This window comes from Apus apus, chromosome 14 (assembly GCF_020740795.1).
Source record: "Apus apus isolate bApuApu2 chromosome 14, bApuApu2.pri.cur, whole genome shotgun sequence".
In the NCBI taxonomy this organism is placed as follows: Eukaryota; Metazoa; Chordata; class Aves; order Apodiformes; family Apodidae; genus Apus; species Apus apus.
Window position 1 is genome coordinate 8,522,016 of NC_067295.1, and position 18,568 is coordinate 8,540,583.

Below are 18,568 nucleotides of genomic sequence, written 5' to 3' on the forward strand. Positions count from 1 at the left end.
CGCGCCAGGTGCCCCGGCGTCTGCGGCGGGCGCCCCGGGAACCGGCACCGCGCCAACCGGCACCTCGAGAGCCGGCACCGCACCCCAGGGGCGGCCCCGCCCGCTCCCCCGGTCCCGCCTCCGGCTCCGGGGTTGCCGCCGGGATCACCCGGTTCCCTTCCCCGCGAAGGGGCTGCGCACGGAACTGCACCTCCTGGAAAGGGGGAGCTGAAGTCCTGCTCTTACAGCTCAAAGAGAGGAAAGAAAGCAGGAGGAAAATAAAATTTAAAAAAAGGTCAGTTTCGTGCTACCTGCCGTAGAACACGCTGCCCTATTTCTGTTTGATCTCCAAGATACTCAGTCTCCTTCCCGCCGTGAATTAAAACAAGCTTTGCTTTTGGGCTGGATGGCAATAACACTAGAATAAAAAGACAAGACAGGAACGGTTTTCAGGCACACGATGTTACCTTTACCCCTGGATTAATAATTTGTAGAGATAAGAAACAACCTTGACCTCATATTTTTACTGTATTACAGGAAGGCTCATCTAGGGGTGGAAAAAATAGTTCATGCAAATGCAAGCAGTAATTAGCAGCTCTTGGATGGTGAATTCAATACCAGTCCTGTCTTTCTGTACACTGTAGGGACAAGAAGGATGTTCTGTGTGAAAGAGATTCTGATTTTTTTTGCCTTCCTCCTCTCCAATTGACACTTTATATCCCCAGAAAAAACACATCTTAAGACTTCCAACAACCATTCTTAAGTGGCTTCTCTGGTCAGCAAGATTAAAGAACAAACAAACAGCACACCTGTCAACCTTTGGATTAAAGGTTCCCTCACTAGTAAATGGGAAGCTGAAAAACCATTTTGCTCCATGTTCAGATGCTGTGCTGTTGTAATGGCTGTGGATCCCTTTTACCAAATAGCTGGTGTTTTTCTACCTCCTAAACTAGGTAAAACATGTCTATCCTGTAACCAGACACATCCAACATGGTTTTAAGTGAAGTTTACTACTAGTTTAAGATTACATTTTGCCCAAAGCAACATTCCTGGCATGACTGCAGCGGACTTGCCTGCAGATCTCTTGTACTGATCCAGGAGCTGCCTGCAGGCTGCACAGTCCACAGAGCAAAGCAGGGGTAGTTGAACAAGATAACCTCTCCAAATTTTAAACAATCACTCAGACTTCCCCTGAATGTTTAGAAGCAGTTTTGAGCTGTGTGATTATGAAGAGGAACCATATGAAAGACAATGTATTCTGGAAACACGTGGCATTACTAAATGTGACAGATCTCCAGCACCATGGGAAACAGTATATGGCACTGGGTTCCATGTTCAGCACAGACTGGAAACTGCTGCTTTTGTGAATAGGGACATTGGACAAATAATGCTCCAGAGGAACCTACCGTGCTCCCTGCACGTGACCATTGGGCTCTGGCAGAATCATCTGTTCTCTCCTCCTCCACAGGCCTGTCTTCCTGTTTTCTCACCTGGGATTGCTGTGATCCATAAAAGTCATTGAAACGTTTCCAACTGTCTAAAAAAGCTTTCTCAACTGAAAAAAAATTAAAATAACAATTAAAAAAAAGATAGAATAGCGAATTTTCTTACAAAATTCCCAGGGAAGTAAATCTCGCTCCAGTTCCTTCAGTCTTTATTTAAGTATGTTCTCACGGGGTCACTAACCCAATAGTTTTCTAGCACACAGAGTCTCAGAGTCTAATTAATCAGCAAATGTATTACTCACCTTTCATCTTTGTGTTCTTAGTGGTAAGAAAAGGAACATAAATAAAAAGCAAAACTGACCCCCCACATGACAACCCTAGGGAAGTCTTACGCCATAAGTATTCCTATTTAAAGTACAGCCAAACACAGAGGGCCCACGCTCGGTTGGCTTCAAGGGACCAATAAAAGCAGGTAGTTAGGCTCTGGTGGTGCAACACACATTCGTAGCTGGCATATTTTCAGGAATTATAATCTGGAAGTTGTTCAAATGAAGCCCAAGAAGTGTGACACTCAACCAAGGGACAAAAATCACCCGTTTGAACAGGCTGCACTGAGGTGCCCAGCTCTGCCAGAAGCGAGCTGATCCTGCACGCTCTCAAGCTGAAGCACAGCCCAGCCTCTCGGGAGGGCAGCAGTCATCCAGCATCAGCCTTTGTTGTATAAAAAAAATTCCACCTGGGAAAAGCAATAGACTTGAATTCCTGCCTCGTTTTACTAGCCTCCATAGTCACCCATTGAAGGAAGAGAGCAAGTTATAGCTTACTCTCATGGAAAGCTAGCTAAAACCGTATTAGTTATATTTGAGACCAATTACCAGCATGAAGGCAAGAACATCTACAAAGAGGTTTGTTGTTTTTTTAAGTAGTTCAGTGCAATAAGGAAGTTCTGCTTTAATTCCATGTTTCTGTACTTCACAACTTCCCTTAAGATATACCTTTCTCCTCTGCCAGTAATACACATACACCTACACTACTTTGAGAACATACGTTCTTCTCAGTTAAATGTTATGGTTTTATTATGAGAAGTAATTATCCATATAATAAAGCAATTTAAAAAATCACATACCTGAGCTGGCCAAACACGTGGGAGAGAATAAATGTGCTCATTTATGGCCGATTCAGGATCCTGAAACGTAATAATGACTTGTCTTTAAAATTACTGTAGATAATCAATGAGAAATGTTCAGAAAAATCTGACCTATTGATCTAACTATCAGTAGAATACAGTAAGAAATGCCTTTTTTTCCCTACATGTAATACTGTTGAAACTACTGGAGGTTTCATTTTCTTTTTTGTCACACCTGCTGTTATTTTCACACTAAAGGCAAGAATTATTCCATGAATGAAGTGTCTCAGAGTTAAGTTTACAACTTAACACAAGAAAACCCACCCTGTCAGATGGAGAGACCCAAGCATCTACTGACTTTTTTTGCTTCAGTTCATCCTGTTTCACACCCAAGGTACAGCCGTGTTGCTCGCACTGCAGCCTGTGTCACTGGATCCAGTCACTCAGAACAAACTGGGGGGCTTGGGCCTGCAACCTGATGGGGGTTGACCAAGTACAAGAGTTTGCAAGACGCTTTTACAGCACCCAGCACCACAGTGGAGACTGAAAAGTAACAGAAAACGTTGAAATGAAGCCAATTTCTAAGCCAAACGCCTGTGAGACACACCCAGCAGTCCGAACAGCCCCGGGGCCGGCACGGGAGGGCTCGGGCCTTGCCTCCTCCTAACAGAGGGTGGTCTGCTGCTGCCGCTGCAGTCCTGCTGCGTTTCTTCTTTAAAGGACGCCCTGGGCAAGAGGCATAAAAATGCTGTCGTGTCCCCAAACCTGAAACCCTTATTTTAAGCCTACAAGTTTAGGGACACAGTGTGATCCAGTGGCGGGTCCAGGCCCAAGGCTCTCAGCGCAGGAGGGAGCGGGCCCCGCGCGCCTCAGCCCCTCAGCTCAGCCGCTCCCCTGGCTGCGGGGCACACGCCGCGCCCCTCAAGCTTCGCTCCGAGCCGGGCCCGGGCCGGCCGGGACCCCGGGAAAGCACCGACCCCCCGGCGCAGCCCCGCGCCTGAGGCGCCAAGGCGGCGCGGCCGTCCCGCCCGTGCGCTGGGCGGCTGCTGGCGCCCCCTGCGGGCGCGGCGCCCAGGGAAGCCGCCCCCGGGAGCCTCGCCCCCGCCCCGCCAACCGCCCCGCACCGCGGCCGCCTGCGGAGCGCCCGGAAACGGCAGCAGCGGCGCGGGGCCGGAGCTAACCCCACGCAGACATGAGCGGGCTGGGGGCCGTCGGGGAGCCGCCGGGCAGCAGCGGTAAGAGCGCGGGGCAGGCAGGTACCGAGCCCCGCGGGGCGCGGGCGGGGAAGGGGCAGCGCTGCCCGCGCCTCGGCGCTGCGGGGTGCCGGCGCTGCGGGGTGCCGGCGCTGCGGGGTGCCGGCGCTGCGGGGTGCCGGGGCGCCCGCGGGGGCCATGTTGTGGCGAACCCCGCTCCGCAGCCCCTGTGCTTCCTCCGTCCCTCCCTCCCTCTCTCTCGCAGGGGTCTCTCGTCCCGAGGAGACCCGCGCCGCCGCACCTGTGGATTTCCTGCAGGAGCTGCCCAGCTACCGGTCGGCGCTGAGGCGGCGAGCGGCCGGCGGGGGCAGCCAGGAGCGGCGGGCGGCCCCGCAGGGCTCCGCGGGGTTCCGTGCTGCCCCGGCCCGCGGGCCGCAGCCAGAGGGAGGGGAGCCGGCTGCGCGCCCCGCCAGAGAGTACCCCTTGAGCATCGCGGAGAAGAGGAAGTTAAGGTTCATCTTTACACCTTTTAAACTCTTCTGGGTTTGTTGGTTGGTTGGTTGGTTTTAATTTTCCTAAACTCGGCGCAGGTGCCCCGGGAGGCGGGCGCAGAATCGGGTTCATCTGTAACTGCTTCAGGCCGTGGCGAGTGGCTCTGACAAGAAGTGGCCCCGGTTTTCCTGCCGAGCTGCGGGAGGCTCCCCGCGGCACCTCCGGCTGCCGGGGCATGGCAGGGGGCTCCTGGTGGGCAGGAGGGAGTGGGGGACTGCAGGGAAGAATAGGTGGAATTGGAATAAACTAGGCAAAACTAGGAATTATCTGCAGCGTCTAAACACGTTTCTCACTGGTATTGTTGGGGGGTTTTTCGCTTCAGAGTTTTGTGCTCTCAGAGATCGCTGTGGGTTCTGCCATCAGCAACCCCTCTCTGCCGTGCCAGTGCTGCTGTTCTTGTGCCTGCTCAGCAGTTCTTCCAAAGTACATTGTGCTCAGCCTGGTGTGGTTCAGTACAGGTGGAAAGAAGCTTTTTAGGGCTGGTTTTTTTTTTCCTTTTTTTTCCTCTCGTATCTCTTCTACAACTGCTCTTTGCTATGAGAAGTTCCTGCCCCTCTGGTGGTAACCGCAGCAGGGAGGGGATTGCAAAGAGCATGCTTTTCCCTGCTCTTATTTCTCTGCTTGTTGTCTCATGTCTTACTGCTAGGCTGCAGGCTCCTTGGAGGAGAGAAAATACAGCATGTTTTTTTGCATTGTCAGGGAACAAGCTGCACCTTTAAATCAAGTCCTGTGTAGTTGTGGTTATGAACCAGGAGAGAGGTGAAAGTACAATTCATGTCTGGTGTTCTGGAGAGAACACTTGCAAAAGTGATGGGAAGCAGGTTACAGCCTGGCCCTGGAGTTTAGTTTAACCCTACAGGCTATACACAAGGAACAGCAGATCTAGTTTATGGTAAAGAAAAGTGCTTGATAAATTAGATTTTTATTTGAAGTTGTGTGTCTAAAGCTCATTTCTTCAAGGAAGAGGAACTGCAGGCCTGTGGCAATGGTGTGTGTCAGGAACGGAGTTGGGATGTTCTAAGCTTGTGTTTACACATCTGAGCACTGTGGGATTCTGGTGGGGCTTCTTGGCACTTCCACAGATCAGCAACCTCTGCGTGTTGTGCAGCAGCTGCCAACACAAAATGCTTGATGTAATAAATCTGAAAGCTGAACAGTGAACTTCTGTAACAGAGTATGCAGCCCACGCCTCTGTCTAAAATGCAGAGCAGACATGGGCCAGACAGTTCTCCAAAGTGGCTGCTTAAAACCCTACATGCTGCAGCCTGTAGTTTCCACAAAATGAAGTATTTCGAGAGTAGCTGTACCTACACTGAAAGATGAGGTAATCTGCTGCCTGATGGTTGCCTGTAGGGTTTAATTCGGCTTCCTGCCAATATGCAAATTTTCATTTCAGCTGAGAAGGATATTGAAACAGTCGACACACAGCAGTGGCATGGGGTGGCAGTGAGTCACTTACGCACATAAGTAGGGTTGTGTACAAAGTCTTTTAAAATCTAAACTTTTGTCTTTACTCTAGCACAGTGTGTGTCCTTATGGGTTCTTAACTGCTGCCCTTCTCCAGTGGCATCAGAGGCTGGAACAGCATTTGTTGCATCCAAGTCAGTCTTCGAACTTTTTCTGTGAAGTTTTGTCTGGTTTTGTTTCTCAAAAGAAAAGGTGAAATGCCAGCTCTGAGGCACTCAGAATTCTCCTTGATGCTGTTGCAAATGTATGAAATACTATGAAAATCTTATGTGAGAGGTGATTAGAAGTTGTATACAGTTTGTGGCACATCATTGTTTGTTTGCAGCTTATGATTAGAAATGTTCACTTCCACACATGGTGGCAAAGAAATACTTGCTCAAATTAATTGACTTGGCTCTTTCCTATTATTTTTCCCAAATGCTATGGAAACAAATAATGCTATAAAAATGAAAAATTTCAATAATATTTGTGTTCTTTTATGTCCTGGAATGTGATATAAAAGTTAAAATTCTAAAATCCAATTAAATATGTAAACCTCTTTGTAGCTCTATTTTTTTTTTTCCTTTTTTTTCCCACAACCTATTTTGGTATTTCATTCTGATTTTGAGATCTGTGAATTGTCTAAAAAAAAAAAAAAATCTGTTTTGAGCAGCTGCATTTATAACATTGAAAGGGGAAAGGTAGGTATTTTAGAGAATTTTGTTAAGAGTCTCTTGATGAAGGTGCTCTGGTTAGAAGTTTTGAGGAAAGAACCTTCTCCTCCTTTTCCAGCCGTTTGGAAATATAAAATAATTAATGGCAGCTTTCCTGAGATCCCACTGGGAAGTTCCAACTGCATAGTTTTAATGTGTTGTGCTATTGCCAACTGGATTTTGTGGGAAGACTTGATGTATTTTAATCAACTTGATGTTGCAGTTACCAGGAGGAACATGTTGGGACAGCTGGTGTGTTACTTGAGCACTGCTCTGTCCCTCAGGAGGCTGGAAGGCTCCCTTGTGCGCAGTGAAAAAGTATTTTGTGTGCTCAATAACTGTATTTTGTGATTCTCAGGGACTGTCAGCAGGCAGAGACAAAATATTTATCTAGATGGAAACAGTGGAAAAGAGCTAGCAGTAAATCATTGAGAAGAGTCTTCAGTGAAATCAAGGAGTTGTCATCGTACCTGCAGCTTTGGCGACATGATATTCACAGCATAGAGGGTATTTACCGTTTTGGATTAATTTCTCCTCTTTCAAGCTGTTATTGGTAGTTTTACATGTGTGAGTGTAGTTTCAGGTATAACTATAGGTGTTAAAGAAGTTACCTGCTTCCTTTATTATTGCTCATGTAAAATCCATGATGGGGTAGAAGGAAGTATATTGGAGAAAATTATTAAGAAGTCACATTTCCATTTCAGTTATATTGCTGAAAGCCTGCAGTAGTTAAAACTAGCTTTAGTTATGTTTTGTCAGTTAACTCAATGCAGCTGAAATTATAATCTGCTCATTCTGTGTTTCAATTATTTCATCATCTTAAATATTGACATATGTTTCTTTTATTCCCAGGGAAATTTGGTACTGGCATCCAGTCCTACTTCTCCTTCCTGCGTTTTCTGGTCCTGCTGAATTTTATAATTTTTATCCTGATGTTCAGTTTTGTTACCCTTCCCAGCATCATTTCTAAATATGAAGTATTCAACAGTAGCATTGCTAAAATTCCTCCAAAGAACATAGGTAAACATCTCTGTGTACTGCTGTTTATAAGATTTCCCCTTTCTGTCAGCTTCTCCTCCATCTCCTAGAACAAATAAATGTTTTGTTTTGGTTTTTTTATAAGAACTTAGCAAGTTTGAATTAACTTGATCTTCCAGTTTAATGGACATTACTATTAGAGTGACTTTTCCTGCCTTTCTTTTGACAGAGCCTCACTGTACAGTCTATGAACCTAGTGGCAATAAGGGACTTGTTTACTTCTATACTTACCTCAAAGATTTGCTCAGTGGCACTGTAAGTAATTAGGTGTTTTTTTTTAAATTAAGTTTGTGTCTCATTTAAGAGGTTAAATGTGAAAATACTTTACTTGGAGAATGAAGCTTAAATAATTTTGAAAAATGATAAGGCATATGCATCTACTGGGGTAAAATTTGCCTTTCTCCTTTATCTGTGAGAGGGTGAGTTTTCAAACAGACTTTTACTGAGTGTCCACAAGGCCTGGTGGCCTCATGCTGCAGCCTGTGCCTCCCCAGCTGCTAAGCATTGCATATTCTGTAGCACACTGCTTATTGTGCTCTCTGTGTAGGGTCTCAGTGTCCTTGTCACAGAGCTCTTTGATTGCAGAGGGGAGGGATTTTAAGCACATGGCATCTGTGTCACAGTTTGGTAGAGGCAATGGCAGCATTTAGAAGCTACAGACTGTTGTAGCTTGCTGGGAGCCCCAGTAGGACTTTACATTTCTAAAATGATTGATTAATACCAGGTTGGATTTAACTGGGCAGTTGGCTGCTACTGTTACAAATTCCATTTCAACTTCATGTTTTCACAGGGGTTCCTTGAAGTGACAAGTTTGTTTTATGGCTATTACACCATAGATGCTGCACGGATCAGTATCATGAGGTACAACTTGCCACTGGCTTATCTGCTGGCTACATTTGCCTACCTTGCATTAAGTTTTCTCTGGATAATAAAAAGGTAAAGATGTTGATATAGTTCATTTATTGCTACCTGTTGTACAGTTTATGTTGCATGCTTGCTTGTAAGGAATGTGCTACATTCTAGAACTGTTTTAAACGGAAATGGAGAATCTTGCTTGAGGATGAAGTGCCACTGTAGCCTTTGTCTGTGTTTGGAAAACTGAGCCAGCAACATAAATAAAAATAAATACATTTGAATTACTACTTTTTCGTATGTATGCATAGATACAAAGAAGAGACCCTCAACAGTAGTTGTTGGAGGATTTTATTTTGGTTTTTTGAGTGGGGTTTTTTGCCATGTCAGCTTCCTGAGCCAGCTCTTTGCAGTGTCAGAGAACATATGACTGGTGAAGTGCAGAGGCCAGTAACCTGTGTCAGTCATGGCTTCAGCTGACTCTGTTTTGCAGAACCTCGCACTGAAGCCTCCCAGAGACTTGCTGATATAAAGCAAATGTGACTGTTTGCTCATGGGGGGGTAATTTAGTCTTTGATGAGCCAGGTTGCTTGTGGCGTGGGGTTTTGTTTCTTTTTCTGTGGATAAAATGTCTTTTCATGAATGAAGTAAAGTTGCATTTTTCTCTAGGTCTGTGGCAGGGTTTAAGCAGAACTTGGTGCATGATGAAGACCAATTTCAGAGTTACTGTAACAAAGTCTTTGCAGGCTGGGACTTCTGCATTACAGATCCAAATGCAGCACGGCTGAAACATCACAGCTTGCAGTATGAACTCCAAGTGAGTAACTTTCATTTTTCTATGATTACAGTTTCATATAGCTTAGATGGCTAAAAAAGAGGTGTATAATTTTGAGAATAATAGAATAAGGACAGGAAGGACTGAAGTAGTTTATACTGGAGACAGGACAACCCACATCCTTTTGCATTCTTTCTAGGTAGCTAGAACTGTGGTGGAATGTGAGAAGATTTGGCTGCCAGCCCTTCCCCCATCCACGGGGGACTGCAGCCATCTGTCTTATCTGCCTCTTCCTCACACTCCAGTCTTGCTTCCTGTGTTAGTTTCTACATAACCTACCAGGAAAAGCTCTCCTAACCATGCACAAAACATTTGTACTGTTGGAATCTCTTTCAGTATTCTGGGTTATCAGTCTGCAATGTGGTAGGCAGGAGTTTGGGGAGGAATAAAATTCAGGTGGTACTCTTCATACAATTTGAGAGCACTGTTGTAATAAGAAGATCCTGAAAGTTTTCACTAGGTGTCATTTTACACACATGCATGTACAGAATGCTGATGCAGATAATAGATTTCCCAAATAATAAACCTCTCTGAAAAGTGAGTCTGAAAGTCTTTCCTGATGAAAACAGAGCCTTCTTTTTATTTTCTGTACACTGGAAGCAGAGATTGTGTAGTGAAACAATTACCTTTGAAAAGGTACTTCCACTTCAAACCACAAAGCAGTAATTACAGATTTCATAAATTACAGTGAGTTGCTTTCTCCTCTAGTAAAGTTCAAAGCCATCTTTTTTCATCATTTGACGAAAGCTGCCTGCACTTACTATGGTTTTGCCTCTAGAACTCACACCTTAGAAGAACTTTCCCCTTAACATTACTGCTGGATGGAAATAAATCCTCATGAAATACCTGTGTAATCTGTGGGTTTGGCCAGGTTAAATTGCCTTCACAGACAATACTATATTTTCACGTCAGCTGAGGTGAAGATGTCGAATTAACACGACATGCTTCTCAGGAATGTACTTCTTTCTCTATGTGCCACCCCACAATTTTCTTCACAAAGGGTACAAGAAGGAGGCTCAAGCCAGAGCAGTGAGGACTGGGTACTTACGTGCAGGAGTAAGGAGATGAGTGGATTGATTTACCCATTTCAGAGTTTAGTGCCAAGCTATCTAAGATCAGTCTTTCACAGTAAACAGGCAGGTTGTCTTTCTGTCCTCAGGGAGATGTTACTCACATAGTAAAGATAAGAGGATTAGGAGACCCTTGTCTTTGCCAGCAGGGCCCTTAGCCTGAGGAGACTGAGCACACAGGAAGTTCTGTTCCTGCAGGGACCTGCCCATGGCAGTGAAAAGACACTGTCAGTTCAGTGTGCTTGGGCAGGCCATGGAGTGACTCTCCTAAAAAATGCTGTGGATTTGTACGTCCGAGAGGTACAAGACATGGTGTCAGGTATTGAATGCTGCACCAGAAAGCTACACATTGTTTTTTTGTTTGTAGACAGACTTGGAGGAGGAAAGGCTGAAGCGAAAAATAGCTGACAGGACAACGAAAGAGAAGCTGCGCATTTACTCGCTGAGAATATTTATCAATATAATTGTCATTGCAGTTTTATCAGGATGCTTTTACTCTATTTATAAAGCAACTGTCTTCTCTCAGGAAAACTCCAATGTAAGTATCGGAGATTATATTAGGACAACTTTAATCGGGGCTGGTGATTGCAGCAAGAGGAACTGTTGTGCAAGAGTCAAGTGTCTTAATATAGCACCTTTCATGCAAGGGATCTGTAAACACTTTAGACAGACTTAGAATTTTTTAGTAGGAGAGAGTGAGCAAGAGCCACGTGCAAAAATCCACCAGTGATGTCTCCCTTTGATGCAGAGGCTTTGGTGTTGTGTGCCTTGGAGCTAATGCAGCTGACAAGAAGCAGCCCTCGTTTCCTTCCCATGTAATTGTTCTCACCTCACTGTGATGTGCTAGCACAAGAGGTTGTGTGTCTGGGCAGTTAACTGGCTGAGGGAACTGATCTTGTTAAAACAAACTTAATCATGATCACTTTCTTGATCTATTTCACTGCTGAACTGCAAAAATTAACAGCAAGGGAAGGGAAGAGTAAAGATTATGATCTGTATTGTGGTGTGAGGTATGGCTGTGTGGGGAAACAGGAAGGCTTTGAACACAGAGCACTTTGCAGAAGAAAATGTTCTTGCATCAGTAGTGCAAAGAATCAGGTTGGGTGGAGTTGTCCACCCCTGGCAGGACAAGCATATGTAAAGAGCAGTTCAGAAGCAGAACAACAAACTTGAAAAGTGTCTGCACTTTGACATAGCTGTAGAAGCTGGTACCTTAGTGCTGGGTTAGCCAATGTAGTCAGACATGAGTCTAGGTGAGATGAGCATCTTCAAACAGGAGCTTTGAGAAGGCACAGAAATACTCCTACCTGGAGGTGGGTGGCGTTACTGGTGAAGGGAGCAGGAGAAATCAAGGGTGTGCCACAGCAAACTGTAGAGATATATAGCAGCAGGAAGGCTTGTGGCTCCAAATAAACATGGGGATTGAAGACAGAGTAAAAGATGCTACCTAGGTCCTGGACAAGGGAGGCTGGTGGGAAGCTGAAGAGAGCATGATGTCAGGAAGGTGTGTTTTGTATTATCTTTCATCTCTTGTACAGGATGTCAGCAATATGAACTCCCAGACTAACCTCCTAGTGCAGTATTTGCCTTCCATTGTGATCACATTGGCCAACTTAATTGCTCCTCAGATCTTCTCACTTCTGATCAGATTTGAAGATTATTCACCAGCCTTTGAAATCAGGCTGGCACTTATAAGGTAAATATGTTTTTATTATGGTCTTGGATGTTTCAGCATCTCGTTCTTGGTAGGTTATAAGTATTGTAAACATTGAAGTATCAAGCAGGGAGTTTGGACTTTGCACTGAAAGGCCTGAGCACTGGAGCCAAGCAAGCATTGTTTGACTTAAGTTTATTGGAACCTTTAGTTTTAAATCTAGAAACAGTCTCCTCCTTTGATGACAGTACAGGGCAGTCATTCCAGCATCCAAGTTTTTCTCTCAGTTCCATTTAGCTGTGTGGTCTGGAGATCTTCAACAGCTTGAATGAATAGTCAGAGAAGTTGTGGCTGCAGAGCTGTGGATTCACACTGCTTTGTGTGCAGCAGGTCCTTGAATGAGCCAGTGAGTGTGTACAGGAGTGACTGAAGCACAGCTTTGCTCAAGGGAGAAGTTAAAAGTTTTGGGATAGAAAATATGAAGAACTACTGTTTGGCATCTTAAGGCAGTGAAATCTGTGTTGAAGCATCTGAACCCTCTCAAGCACTTGTGCTTTGTATTTCACATTTGGCTAAGTGCTTCTGAAGGCCTGAAGGCACCTGAGAGGCAAATGCTACACACAGTTGTCACCTGCTCTCTCTAACTGTACTTGAGAGAATCACAGCCCATTGTGGCAGCAGGATCTGCAGCTGAAATGACTGATACAGGAGCAGGGACTGGAGTGTAAAGCAGGTAAGGCAAAATTTAACTGATTACTAAAGTAGGAAATGTGTTTATTATCTAGCTGGCTGTTCCATTAAAGTTCTGTATGACCCTTCTGTGTTCAAGGCTTTCTTGGACTCCTGTGCAAGTTGAACCAGGTGTTAGAAGAGCTCTTTTTGGGCAGGTTTGGAATTGGGTTTTGCCTTTCTTGCAGGTGTGTCTTCTTGCGCTTGGCCAGTGTCGGCGTTCTCTTGTTCTCGCTGTGGGGTCAGATCTCCTACTGTGACAGTGACAAGTGTAGGGCCTGTGGATACAATTACAAACTCTATCCAGTAAGCAGATTTCTCTTGGTCTTAATCATCTGAACTTGTGAATAGAGATTTGTTTTCCATGAGACTTGCTTGTCTAGAGGTACTCAGAATCAAACCTGGGGTTGCTGTGCATGCTCTACCTGATGCTGATTCTTACTGCTCACTGCAAACCCGTACAGATCTTACATGTATCTTCTCCTTGCCTGAAACTCTGATCAGAATTAGTCCAGTGGCAGATTATCACTGCAAAGAGACTTTCTGACTGCCACAAGGATTATTTGAGGTAGCTCTGTTTTGCAAACAGTTGTTACTGCCTTTTTTGTTCTAATAAGACAAATGGACTTTCCTCAAATAAAAATAGCAACAAACCAAACCAAACAACCAAAAAAACACCCCAAAATAAACAAACAAACAGCTTGGCATGGAAGCTCTGAAACATTTCAATATTTTAGAAATGGGAGTTAATACAATTTGAACTTTATGTTGTTAACTGACTGAGACATTTTTTACTTTTGTTTTTTACGTGTTGTTTTTACACTCCTAATCTTATTTTTCCTGACTTGTTTTTATAGTGCTGGGAATCTGATGTTGGGCAAGAAATGTATAAACTGGTGATATTTGATTTAATTACAGTTGTTGCTGTGACCCTCTTTGTGGACTTTCCTAGAAAGTAAGTATTTCTGCCTTTTAAGCACACTTTGACAAATTACACATGAAACAGATTTTCTTTTTTATTATTAATTCCCTGTATTTCTAACTAGATCACCAGTTCTAAAATACAACATAAACGTATTTCTGGTGGTTTGAGCACTTGTTTGCTATTCAGATGGCTGTGTAGTTTTTGATATTTAAATTATTTTTTTTTTCTTCAGACATTTTTCTGTTACATTTTGTAATGCTTAAATGCTAAATATGTGTATTCCAAATGAGTTAGAATTCAGTTAAGCTCTATAACTTCAATTTAGAACTAATTATATTCTTTGGTTTTAGGTTGTTAGTTACTCATTGCTCTTGCAAGCCATTTAAGTGGTGTGGATTGCAGGAATTTGGAATTTCTGACAATGTCCTAGAAATCATTCATGGGCAGACTGTCTGCTGGATTGGAACCTTCTTTTCACCACTTCTCCCTGCAATAGCAACTATAAAGTACTTCATCATCTTTTACATTAAAAAGGTGTGTGGTAAACAAACAGAATTGGTTTATTTTTTAGTAAAATATTTGTATGTGATAAAGCTAGTTTATAACACTTTCCTGCAATAAGCTATTTACCAACAGCACAGCTTAGAAATTGGACAAAACTTTGCCAAGCTGCTAAAAATTCAGAAGCAAAGTGGAAAAACTGGGCTGGGTTGGATGTCTGAGATGTGATTTCTGTGTATCAGAAGGTCTGCTCTGTGCCCACACAGCTCCCTTTGGGCATCAAAGTCTTATTGATGTGATAGTTCTTACAAGAGGGAATGTATCCAGGGAAGGTGTGGCAGAACAGAGCTAAAGGCTGTGCCATGGATCACAGCCAAATGATTTACAGAATCATAGAATCATAAAATGGTGAAGGTTGGAAGGAACCTTAAAGATCATCAGGTTCCAACCCCTGGAGCAGGGGACACCAGCTTTCCTGTAGGCTCCAGACCTCTGATCATCTTCACAGCCCTTCTCTGGACCCTCTCCAACAACTCCATGTCTGTCCTGTGCTGAGGGCTCCAGAGCTGTACACAGAACTCCAGGTGAGGTCTCACAAGAGCAGAGAGGCAGAATCACCAGAATGTATACCAGAATGTAAAGTGTTCTTAGCCCTTTTCAGTCCATGTACATCAAAGGAAGGGTGGTTGTGTGGTAGCTGGTAGCATATTTGAGAGTGGAAAATTCAGTTGGAAATGTATACTTGGACATATGTATATAGGTGTACTTGTAACAGTCTTGTTCACTTTTCTTCTTCAGATCAGTTTGATACACACACGTAAACCTGCAGCTAGGCCTGTCAGAGCATCAGGTTCCAATTTTTTCTTCTTGGTAGTGCTGTTGATTGGGCTCATCCTGGCTTTTTTTCCTTTGGGAATCAGTATAGCACAGTAAGTGACAATTCCATGAAGCTGACATTTGTTCTAAGGTTGTCAGTTCCCTAAAAACAGATGCACAACTTTGGAGAACGATAAATTGGAGAGAAATACATAGTGTATAATAAATAATATAAAACTTGGTTCACATAAACAAAAATTACAGTTTAAAGACAAAGGACACTTTTACCCCATTGGCAAAAATGGTTCTGGGCTTGGGTTGGATTATTTTATCTTTACATTTTGGTAAAAAGTCCTTTCTGTTCTGCTTCTTTGACAGTATTCCCTCCTCCAAGGCGTGTGGGCCATTCAGGAATTTTAACACTTCATGGGCAGTTGTACCAGCTACAGTACTTGAGTTTCCAACTGGTCTGCAGCAGGTCCTTTATGGCATAGCTTCAGAAGCCTTTGCAGTGCCTTTTTTTATGGTAATTTGGTGAGTACTGTGGAGACCTGGTTCAGTCAGGCAGCTGCATGGTTCATTTCCTCCCTTACTGAACTGAGTCCAAGCAACCAGTAGACCAGATTTTCCATTTGCAGTCAAAAGCATCAAAGCTCATGTGAATCCTCAGCTCTTTTGTCTGTGTCCATGTGTTCACACTCATTATCTTTATTCCATTTCATCTTGCCTGTCCCATATCCCAGACTTTATCAAAAGCATGAACTGTGAGTCATTCTGCAAGTTAGTATTGCAAGCCCTTTCTTCCTTAATGCTTTTAAGTGTTCTCCTGAACTGAACCTCTTATTGGTACCACAAGAAATATCAAATCCTCCTTTTTGGTTAAGGTGTTTTTTTTTCTCTTTTCACTTTTATCATGAAGCCTGTGTAAGAGGTGAAGGATGACTTGCTGCCCTATTATTATTATTTGGAAAAGAAAATACATTACATAGGCATTTATGCCATTCTAATTCTTGCTACTGCTCTTCATCATTTAATGCTCTGTGGATAACCTGGGTCACAGATTACATCTGGAATATTTGCTATAAGGAATGGCAGCAATACTGATCTGTGGCTGCTTGCCATAGTTAAAAACCCCAACAGGAGCAAGAGTTACTCTAGAGAAACTTCATTAAACTTAATTTCTGAGGAGCAACACCCCCCATAGCCCATAACAGCCTTTTTCTGACCAATTCTGTTTTGCATGATGCTAACATGTAATGTTGGTTTGTTTGCAGCCTCATTATGTTCTATTTTATTGCCTTGGCTGGAGCACACAAACGAGTAATTGAGCAGCTGAGGGAACAACTGGTTATGGTAAGATTTGACCTATTTTTCGGTACCCCTGAAATTTTCTTTGTTGTCTCAGTAGTCAGGCATGCAGAGGAGTTTTCATAATCTTCTGGATATTTGGTGTTAGCACAGGCAGTGAAGAGTGTTTTACAAACTACACACAAAGAATAACAGAAGCACTGTAGTGTTTCTCATTCTGTTTGGTTTGCTCAGCTCTGAGTTGCATCTGCAGCAAGGTCTGGTTATACCAGGCAACACACGTGCATGAGATACTCCTGTGAGAAGCTGTGGCCCTGTTCCCTGTTCTTCATCTGTTGTCTTGCTTAAATCCACCCAACTGCATGTTTTTCTTTTGCCAAACAAGAATTTGAATCTTGTGCTTCCTGCTCCCTCCACCACCTTACACAGCCCCCACCTCTGTTTCATTCTCTGCCCTCAAAAAGACCTTCCCTCCAGGCCTGTGTTCCTACTGCATCATGTCTGGTCTTACTCCTGAGCTCAGATCCCAGCACCACTTAAAAAGTCAACTCCAAGTGGAGTGAGTTACCACTAACTAGTCCTTTGGGGAACACTCTGGTGCAGACCTGCTTCTTTGTGGCCATCAAATGCTGCTGCCCTGTTGGACAGAGTTCACATACTGTGGTCTGTCAAACTGCTCTAGTCAGAGCTTAACCTCTTTAGCAGGACTCCCCACTGTCTTAGGACACAGCCCATTTCTTGGGATGTGCTTCTTTTAGATACGGATTGAACAACCCATCCTTAGAAAAACACTGCTGCAGAGAGGGATGAAGAGTAAGGAGTGTAGGAGCAAAAGCCTTACTGCTTCTTCAAGGGTTCCCAGATCAGTTAGGAGCTCTGAAAATCCTTGTGTGCTTTTCTGTGAGGTGTTCTTGCTGGGCTCCACACAGGACTGTTGATATGTGACCCAACATGAGGTAAAGGAAGTCAAGGCTATTGTAAAATTGAAATTGTTCAGGCAGCTGAGAGTGTGCTGGGAGCTACTGATTAGGGTACAATGTGGTGCTATTTATAATAAGGAAATGAGCTCTTCACAGGTAACTTGTAGTGCCTGTGTTCATCTAGGGTGTGTGTTTTATTCTGTCTTTTCAGGAGAGTCGTGACAAGCAGTTCCTGATCAGAAAGATAACAGAAGCTCAGAGGCATCCTTGAGAACTGCAAAAAGCCAGGAGAACTTGACTTCCTGAAACTCCCTGAACCACTTAGCTAAGCATTGAAGCATCTGCAGCACCTGAAAACTGAGCTGACTGGAACCCTGGCACTGTGGTCTTCGTGATGGACTCTTGCATCATCTTGGTCTTGATTATGCTAGTGGGCCCTAAGGTTTCCAAGACTGGAAATTTAGCTAATTTATACTGTTAGAGCTGTCAAAAACACTGTGTGGTAGGACACTCTATTGCTGCTACCGTTCCAGGGCTGTTTGCATTTGTCAAATCCCTGTTTTTGTCAGGGGTTTTCAGTAAAATGTGCTCAGAACTGAAACTTTGTACTGTTTTCACAGATGAGGCCTTAAGAATAAGCAGGAGGGGAAAGGTGGAGTTTTACATGGTTCCAAGTCAGTTCTTTTTCAAAACCAAAGCAAAAGAGAGATGCACATCAGTAGTTTGAAAACCTGCACAGGGGAGGAAAATGTGGCACGTGCTTGAAAGGAATTTTCCAAATATTTTCAGAGAAGAGACCTCAATGTTTATTTTGCTCTGAAATAGTGAGTGCTGTTGACCACTGGGTAACTTCACAAAGTGGTGCAGAGAAAACAAGCTGGTAAAAGGGCTCTGAATAAACACTGGGAGCAGGAGGAGACCCCTGGTCTGGTTGGGGAGCAGAGCTTGGCTGTCCCAGGGGTCACCATTCCTCCAGTACCTGCCTGTGCTGGGCAGGAGCTTTTTTTTTTGGTGGTGTTTTGTTGTTTTTTTTTAAATGTGCTAGGGCATTGTGACTTGTGTTTTATTCTTGTACAAATACTTTAACTACTGTTCTCTTTGTCAGAAAATGTGAATATTTTAGAGACAAGCTGTAGTTTGGAAATACAGCATTCAGAAACCTCACGTTTCTTTTCATTTATAACGGAAGGGTGGAGCCGTGTGACCCGCGGGGGCCGGTGTGGCTGAGTCGGCTGCTGCCTCTTGCCTTTAAGTGAAGGACGTAAGGATTGTCTGTACAGAATCGTGCTTGTTCCTTCAAATCTGCCGGTAGCTCAGTTAGTTGTGAGAGACCGTTCTTACTGTATAAGGGTTTGGGATATTTTCTGTTTGGACGTTAGGGAATCAAGATGCAGTAAATGCTGCGGGTTCGGGCCCTGCCGCGCTCCCGTTGCCACGGCAACCGGGGACGCCGGCCCTGGTGACGG

At 44.0% G+C, this 18,568-nt stretch overlaps 1 protein-coding gene across 2 annotated transcripts; it reads left to right on the plus strand.

Annotated features, from left to right (window-relative positions):
* The first annotated feature begins 3,669 nt into the window (after positions 1 to 3,669).
* On the plus strand, positions 3,670 to 18,266 carry TMC7 (transmembrane channel like 7). Of its 2 annotated transcripts, XM_051632493.1 has the most exons (16): positions 3,670 to 3,785; positions 4,009 to 4,255; positions 6,813 to 6,961; positions 7,307 to 7,474; positions 7,662 to 7,747; positions 8,283 to 8,428; positions 9,014 to 9,161; positions 10,617 to 10,787; positions 11,788 to 11,945; positions 12,821 to 12,938; positions 13,490 to 13,587; positions 13,908 to 14,091; positions 14,857 to 14,987; positions 15,253 to 15,408; positions 16,149 to 16,227; positions 17,314 to 18,266. In XM_051632493.1, exons 1-16 carry the CDS (start codon positions 3,743 to 3,745, stop codon positions 17,371 to 17,373), a joined length of 2,142 nt encoding a protein of 713 aa, XP_051488453.1. In that variant the 5' UTR covers positions 3,670 to 3,742; the 3' UTR covers positions 17,374 to 18,266. The 2 variants fall into 2 exon arrangements, with proteins under 2 accessions (XP_051488453.1, XP_051488454.1); XM_051632494.1 differs by lacking the exons at positions 14,857 to 14,987; positions 16,149 to 16,227; positions 17,314 to 18,266 and having other exon boundaries at positions 15,253 to 15,380.
* The last annotated feature ends 302 nt before the right edge of the window (positions 18,267 to 18,568 follow it).